Source organism: Abrus precatorius, unplaced genomic scaffold (assembly GCF_003935025.1).
Source record: "Abrus precatorius isolate BTA unplaced genomic scaffold, Abrus_2018 Scaffold7, whole genome shotgun sequence".
Lineage (NCBI taxonomy): Eukaryota > Viridiplantae > Streptophyta > Magnoliopsida > Fabales > Fabaceae > Abrus > Abrus precatorius.
Window position 1 is genome coordinate 28351967 of NW_020874417.1, and position 8530 is coordinate 28360496.

At 32.4% G+C, this 8530-nt stretch overlaps 1 protein-coding gene across 1 annotated transcript; it reads left to right on the forward strand.

Annotated features, from left to right (window-relative positions):
• Positions 1–227: 227 nt before the first annotated feature.
• Positions 228–1445, forward strand: LOC113871724 (myb-related protein 305-like). The gene is made up of 3 exons (XM_027508823.1): positions 228–438; positions 692–821; positions 938–1445. The coding sequence occupies exons 1-3, from the start codon at positions 282–284 to the stop codon at positions 1443–1445; spliced, it is 795 nt and encodes a 264-aa protein (XP_027364624.1). The 5' UTR covers positions 228–281.
• Positions 1446–8530: the final 7085 nt, after the last annotated feature.

Consider the following 8530-nt stretch of genomic DNA (forward strand, 5'->3'; position numbering starts at 1 on the left):
CTCTAACTAAAATTGTCAAGATGAGATTATGATTTTGAACCAATTCTAATTCTATATGGAAAAAGATTAACTTTTTTTGGTAGACAACAAGACCCGTGCTTTAAACAGTGAAATGGATTGGGATTCTAAGAAAACAACCATTGGTTGACTGATAGAGTCAAGTTGAGGCCCAGCTGCTGGTATAAATATACATATGCAACAAACATGGAACACAAATCTGTACCATAGAATTTATAAAACAAACTTTACCAAGGAGCCAACTTAGAAAAAAGCCTTTTTGTATGTATTGGGGAGTTATGGCAGGAAACATGGGATGGGGTGCAATAGAAGAAGATGGATGGAGAAAGGGACCTTGGACTGCTGAGGAGGATAAATTGCTTATTCAGTATGTCAGGTTGCATGGTGAAGGCAGATGGAATTCCGTTGCTAGGCTTGCAGGTCACTACCAAACTTTTTACACTGTATTTCCAAACATGGTTTATTCCTTAGTTGGATATTGACTTTTCCACATTACAAGTGACAGCACAATAGCAACAGAACAAGTTTTCACTTGACTGCCCATGTTTTAGTTCTTCACTTGGCTTGTTCTGACCATGTCTTTATTAATGATTCTTAACTCTTTTGAGTCTTACCCTTCAGAATTTGTATGTCTCTTTTGTACAATATGATTGATTATGTATTCTCTTAACAGGACTAAAAAGAAATGGGAAGAGCTGCAGATTGAGATGGGTGAATTACCTGAGACCAGACCTCAAGAAGGGTCAGATAACACCACAAGAAGAAAGCATAATTCTAGAGCTGCATGCTAGGTGGGGAAACAGGTAAAAAAAACAAACTTGAATTTCCTATCTTTTGAACTTGAATGTAGAGAGCTTCAAGAGCTTTATAAAAAAAAAAAAAAGCTTTATTTGATGCTAAATCAAAAACACTTGTTCAGGTGGTCAACAATTGCAAGAAGCTTACCAGGAAGAACAGACAATGAAATAAAGAATTATTGGAGGACCCATTTCAAGAAAAAGGCTAAAACCCCTTCCGATGCTGCTGCAAAGGTTAAAATTCGTTCCTCAAGGAGGCAAACATTTCAACAGCAACAACAGCAGTTGAAGCAGAAGCTGCAGCAGCAGGAGGTTGAGCAGCAACAACAGCTTCAGTTCAACTTGGACATGAAAGGTATCATAAACTTGCTTGAAGAAAATGACCATAGAGTGCCTTCTATATCTCAAGAGACCCAAGAAATGGTGAGCATGTACCCAATTACAATGGAACAGCAGGGGTACTTCTACTCTTTGCTCAATGACAATGACAATGTCTCTGCACCAGAGTCCTCAAACGAAGAATTTTTGTGGGATGGACTATGGAACTTGGATGATGTTTTTTGTAATTTCAATGTAGGTAGTGCTACAAGCAAAGCCAGTGTGCACAATTTAGTTACTCCCTTCTATTAATTTTTAATTTTTCATTTAGTCTTGAATTCTGTTGAGAATAGTACTACAAAATTGTGTCTCAGATAGATAAGGCTCCAAAATCTTGGAGCTTAGAGTTGGGATTAATTGTGTTGCATAAAGTGTGGAGTCACATGGTAGTAAGTGATGTTCTGAAGGAGTTATTTTGTGTAACCTGTCAATAAAGTGTCTCAATTTTGATTATAAACTCCGAAACTTGCTTTGCTCTTTTGCTTTCAGATTTTATTTTTTCTTTTAATAACAAGTGTTGACAACTTTCTGGCATCTAGGAAGTGATAAGCAAGATTTCCTTTTACACAATCTTAACAACGATTTTGCTCTTCTATTTGAAATTGTTTGAAACCAAAGTGGAAGTGCAAGCTTAAAAGTAAAACAGAAATTCCATAAAGCACTTAAAGAAACTGATTAATACCCTTTACGTCATTTGGATAGGAATGGAAAGGTACATGTACATAAACTAAAGCAAGTCATTACTGCATATAGAAATCTCTTTCCAAGAAAAACTTTGTCAGTTTTCACATAATGCATAATATTTCCCTTAAAATAATAACACCCGTCTTTGTATAAATTTTTTTTCTTGATTTAAAACATTTTAAATAAAAAAAAGTTATCAAATAAAGGAAATTAATTATAAAAGAGTAGATATTATAGAAGTAAAGAAAAAAAAAACTTTTTTTAAAGCATAGATTATGGGACAATTTTGATGTTAGTACAACTCTACTTTTGGCATCTTTTCCCATCATATTCTTTTCGTCTACTTAAGCAACACATAATGCAAATGCTCTCTTATTTTTATCATTTCCTGTAAAAACAAGATATAATTGGATTCTTTAAACCCCCCATATCTTACAGGTGTCTATTTTTTTTATTTCAGATACAAATAATCTTTTTACATGTTTGTTATACCCTAACACCCATGTTGAAGTATCACCAATTCTGACATTCTGCTACTACACATACGATGAAAGATTCAAAATCTAGAATTGCATAGAGAGAGAAACTACCTGGAAACGTCAAGGGGGGAAGTCTTTTCAATTCTTTTTTACATTTTCATGGTTCAAAAAAATGTTTTAAACTAGTAGTATTCTTTATAAAAGGCAATTTTCTTTATTAATTATATTGATGTTAAAGAAATAATTATGAGGTTTAATAATTGTTAGGTAAGTTGGTGAGCTTTAATTACTTTAGGCAACGTCTTAATAACATTTGGGATAAGAACAGTTTCTTACAAATTTTGGACTTAAATAATGAGTTTTTTTATGAAATTTGAGAAAATAGAAGATTATAAAATTGCCCTTTTTTGAAGGGTCTTGGCTGATTCTTGACCACTATTTGCTGGTGCAGAGATGAAAATCTTTGTTTAGGACCAAAGACTATAATTTCGAAAAAATTGTTGTTTGAGTTCCTATACCAGATTTATCTATAAAGTTATATAATATCAAGTTTCTTTGACAAGTTGGAGCTTGCTTGGGGTCAATGCTTAAAGTTGACCCCTATACTTCATTATTATCTCGTGGAAATTTACTAGGATATGCATTGAAATTGATCTTAGGAGAGAACTAGTTCCAACCTTTAAGGTATTAGGATAGAAATTTAAAGTAGAATATGAGGAATTACATTTAATCTATTTCAAATGTGGTAGATATAGACATAGGCAAGAATAATGTGGGATTATTGAGAAAAATATCCAAACAAATATGGAGGTGGAGAATCCCCTTATTAGGGATAGAGGGGCAGTGAGGGAGAACCCAATGATAGTGAATGTATCAGCAAGACAAAGATTAGTAAGGACATGGGTAGTGAAGTTGTGATTAAGGAGGACCATTTTGGTCCCTAGATGCTAGTAGCAAAGAAACAAGTTAGGAAAAAATCCAATTATAATCAATCCTCTAGAACCATTTCCAAATCTGGAAAAGTAAGGAAAGTTAATTTGGGTTCTAGGTTTGATGTCCTAAGAGACCTAGCTGAGGAGCCTATCACTTCCTTAGATCCTACAGAACAACAAATCCCAGCTATCTCTAAAGGCTTTACTGTAACTACTAAGGATTGTGTGTCCAATGTAGTGGAGAGGAAAATCATGAGTAATAATAGGTTAGGAGAGACTGCGAAAAGGAACTCCAAAGCCAAGGTTCCACCTAAACCTATGAAATCTGAGAAAGATAGGGATCAAATCTATCAAGTAGAAATTACTAGCACTAACACTTATGATCAAGATATAGTTAAGAATAGGCTAGTGTAGGAAAATAAAGAAATTCTAAATCTAATGTTTATTTTTCAAAAAAATATCCAAGAGAATTGTAAGGGGGCCATAACTTTCTAGACCTCATGGGTCTCAATCATGTAACTCCATGAAAAAAATCAAACAAATACAATTATAAACCCCTCAGATAAACCCCCAAGGTCCTTTCTAGAGATAAAGGTTGATAAATTAGATCTTGTAGATCTGAATAATCATGTAAATATTTCCAATGAAATTAGATTCTCTAAGCAATTTGTAGATGCTCCAAATTGCTGTAATTAGTTATGAATTGCTTGTTTTGGAACTGTAGGGGTGCTGGGGCAAAACTTTTCCTAGACTCATTAATGATCTTACTAAAATGTACAATCTAGATTTTATTTCAATTTTTGAAACTAGAATTTCGTCTGAAAGAACTGATATGGTGGTCAAAAAATTTAACTTTAATGAATCTGTTAAGATGGATGACTTAGGTTTCTCTAGAGGAATTTGATGTTGTTAGAATTCTAGGAAAGTTCAAATTGAACTGTTAGATAAAAATAAGCATTTCATTCATCTTGAAATTAATAATGGGCATAGAGTTTGGACTCTTTCAACCATTTATGTAAGTCCTCAGGAAAATCAGAGATCTAAAGTCTGGAGACAGTTAATTAATTTTAGTCAGTCCATTGATGGACCTTGGTGTGTTGCTGGAGATTTCAACTCCATTTTGTTTAGAGAGAAAAAAAAATGGGGGTAGACCTGCTAATTTGGCCCTTATTAATCAATTTGCTAATTGCCTTAGTACTTGTGGTCTTCAAGATTTGGGATTCAAAGGAATTCCCTTTACTTGGCAGAGGAGTAATATTAGGAAAAAAAATTAATAGGGTAGTGGTGAATGACCTTTAGCGTATGTCTTTTTCCAATAGTTCCCTCATTCACTTGCCCCTCTTAAAATCTGATCATGCAGGCCTTTGTCTTAAAATTAGAAATGAAGACTATGTTAGACCTTATCATAGGGATTTTAAGTTCTTAGCTCCTTAGTTGTCTCATGAGGATTTCAGCCATCAGGTTAGTAAATCTTGGGATGTCATTAAATCCTAGTATGAGAAAGTTTCTACTTTTCAAAATAATATCTCTGATTGGAACGTGAATATCTTTGGAAATATTTTTCAAAAGAAAAGAAGACTTCTGAATAATTAGGGATATCTCATGTAAATTAGGAACTATAGATAACCCTTTTCTTAGCCAACTTATGAAAACTTTATGGAGAAATTACCAAAAAATTATGGATCAAAAGGAGACTTGTTGGTTACACCAATACAAGTCTAGCTAGATTAAGTTGGGTGATAGGAATAATAAGTTTTTTTATCGTGCTATAGCTATTCATAGACAACACAAGATAATTGAGGCCCTTAGGGATGCTAATAATCAATGAGATTATGACCATTTATCTCTCCAAAGGCTTGTTGTGCACCACTTTAAAAACTTATATTATGACCCTTGTCCCTCTTTTTAGCATAGGTAGTTTCAAGTTCCTTGACCCTGATGGGCTTTATGCCCTATTTTTTAAGAATCAATGGGATATGTTAGGTCAGCATATCTTTAAGTTAGTCTCTAACATTTTTACAAACCCTATAGAGATGGTTGCTATAAATGATACTATTATCACTTTTATCTCCAAAGTTGAGAATCCTAAATTTATAAAACAATTTAAACCTATATCCTTTTACAATGAGTTATAAAATTGTAACTAAAATTTTAGCTAACAGGATTAGGAGATCTTTATCCCACATTATTTTTGCTAACTAAACCAGTTTCATCCCTGGAAGACAGGGAATAGATAGCATTCTTATTTAACAGGAACTTGTTCATTCTTTTGATAAAATTAAGAATATATCTGGTTTCATGCTCATCAAGCTTGATTTAGAGAAGGCTTATGATAGAACTAGAAGGAATTTCATTTCTAAAACTCTTCAATTAATCGGTTATAATAAAAAAAATTTCAGACCTTATAGTTCAATGCATTTTCTCATGTCTATCAATTGGAATAACATTAGAACTGAGAGTTTTAACCCTTCTAGGAGTATAAGGCAAAGGGACCCTATATCCCCTTACCTCTTTGTAATGTGTATAGAAAGGCTATCACACTTAATCAAGGATTAGGTTACCAGTGATAGCTGGGTTCCTTTTTCCTTCAATAATGATGGTCCTAAAATTTCCCATCTCTTTTATGCAAATGATGTAGTTTTAATAGTTAAAGTTGATTTGCATAATGCTAATATTGTGAATTCTGTTTTGAATGAGTTTTGTGCTACCTCTGGCCTTTCTATGAATAGAGAAAAATCTTTCATTTATTTTTCCAAAAACTGTGATCATGTGATTAAACATAATATTGAAGTTATCCTTGGGGTTTAGAGTTCTCCCCACTTTGGTAAATACCTTGGTACCCCTATAAGTTATACTAAGCCCTCTAGAAAAGATTTTATTTTCATAATTGACAAATTAAAGAGAAAACTCTCAACTTGGAAAATGAATTCTTTATCTTTTGCTAGTAGAATTATTATGGCTCAAGCTTGTATTATGAATATTCCTCATTATTTTATGCAAACAATGGTTGTCCCTAAATCGGTCTGTAATGAAATTAATATTATGTGTAAAAGATTTATTTGGGGATCCTTAAATAATAGAAAATATCATTTTATAGGATGGGATAAGATATGTAAACTTAAAAATAAAAGGGTCTAGGATTCAGAAATATTAACCCAGTGAATCAAACATTTATAATGAAATTGGGTTTGTGTCTTATTACCTCTCCTAATGCTTTATGGGCTAAAGTCTTGTGTAATAAGTATAGATTTTCTATAGAGAAAAGCCATTTGTTGAATTATGGTCTAAAAATATTTTCTTTATGGAAGAGCTTTGCCTCTGTTTGGGATTGTTTTTATTCTAGTCTTGGCTGGATTTTAGGAGATGGCTTAACAGTCAGGTTTTGGAAGGATAGTTGGGTCCTTGATCAACTTGTGTTGTCTGACTGTGCAATTATTTCGATTCCTGAGAAAGATTTAAATGCACCCGTTGCTAGTTTTATCAATCAGGGTCATTGGGATTGGGACAGATTAAAGGTATCCTTCCTTAGTCTACTTGTAATCTAATTTCTCACATTAGCCCCCCTGCTTTATCTAATGATTAGGATAGATTTTTTTGAAAATATGCTAGTAATGGGTCTTTTTTAATCAAATTTGCTTATGGTCTTATTTCTGATATGAATATAGATAACTCTAATCACAATAAGTCTTTTAAGTTGATCTGAGCTTGGGATGGTCCCCCTCGAATTACCACCTTTTTATGGAAGGTTAGTCATAATAAGCTTTTAACTAATAAGGAAAGGGTCTGTTGCAAAATGGCTACTTCTCCTCTTTCCCCTAGATGCATGGAGGCTCTTGAAACTGTAATTCAATTCATGTTCTTAGGGATTGTTGGGTGACCAAAAATATTTGGAATCAGATTCTTCCCCCTGACAGGTGGATGGAATTTTTCAGTCTTGATTTATCTAACTGACTAGAATTTGTGGAAAAACAAAAATAATTTTATTTTCCAGAATAGTCTTCTTAATGATCAAGAATTATTGTGCAAAATTTCATTGACATTGATTATTTCCTCTATTGTTGCAGGCCAAATCAGAAGCAGGTTGCCGGTAATAAGGGAAATGATTTTATGGTGAAGTGGCAGCCTTCTCTGGATGGTCACCTAAAGCTTAACATTGATGGATCGATTTCTTATTCCTTGGATGCTGCTAGTTCTGGTAGCCTAATTTGGGACTATGCTGGTGTATTCATTGGGGTTCTACAAAAATCTTGCAACTTGCCATCCTACTGTTGTTGAACTTTGGGGCATTTTTTAGGGCTTCAAGCTAGTCATCACAAGAAACATTCGAGTTATTTGGATAGAATGTGATTCCAAAATTGTCATATCCTTGTTAGTTAATTTTTAGAGTAGTTCTCATCCTTTCTATTTTGTAATTAGTAAAATTAGGGATTTGCTCAGAAATATTAAGTTTGTTAGGTTTAGTCATGTTTTTCGTGAGGCGAACCAAAGTGTTGATTGGTTAGCTAAGCTGAATCTTAATCTTGACTAATCTTTCTCTTTTTTTTATAAGACTCCTTCTTCTTTAGAGTCTTTTTTAAGACTGAATTTTTTAAGTTCTTTATGGTTTAGACCTACTGTCTAATTTTTTTTCTTTTCAGGCGTTCAGCCCCCCGTTTAATAATAAAAAATAATAATTATAAAATAATTAATATTAAAATAATTTACGTTTTGAAAATAATTAAAGTAAAATCACTCTCTTTTTTTTTCTAGTAAAGTATTACTTTTAAATATTTAACTATAAAAACGGGTGAAAAAAGACTGCTTGTGGATTTTCAAAATTATTGACGTGTCTAATAGATAATATACGAAATTCATAATGAATGTGACTGGTGTTGATTTTTTTATTTCTCACAGATAATCCCAATTCACCGCAAGAGGCGTTTTATAATCGAAAATTCCGTAAGATTCAACTCTCTACCAATTATTAGCTGTACGTTAGATTTAAAGTTCGGATAAAATTAATTTGAATAAAATAATTTTAAATTATTAAATAGAAGATATATATATATATATATATATATATATATATAAATTAAACTGAATTATATACTTTTATTAGATTTATTAGCAGAAGCAGGAATGGATTTTATAACTTTAAAATAAATAAGCCTTAAATAAAACATAGTAAGGTAAATGATTAGGGAAGAAAATCATCTAATAAGTATTGGTAAAAAAAATTATAATAATAAAATTTCATTTGAAA

What these genes read in the sequence shown, in the direction of transcription:
- LOC113871724 (XM_027508823.1), top strand. Translation starts at nt 282, where the DNA reads ATGTATTGGGGAGTTATGGCAGGAAACATGGGATGGGGTGCAATAGAA. An exon ending in TTCCGTTGCTAGGCTTGCAG is followed by an intron (nt 439 to 691) that starts GTCACTACCAAA and finishes TTCTCTTAACAG; the next exon opens with GACTAAAAAGAAATGGGAAG. An exon ending in CATGCTAGGTGGGGAAACAG is followed by an intron (nt 822 to 937) that starts GTAAAAAAAACA and finishes ACACTTGTTCAG; the next exon opens with GTGGTCAACAATTGCAAGAA.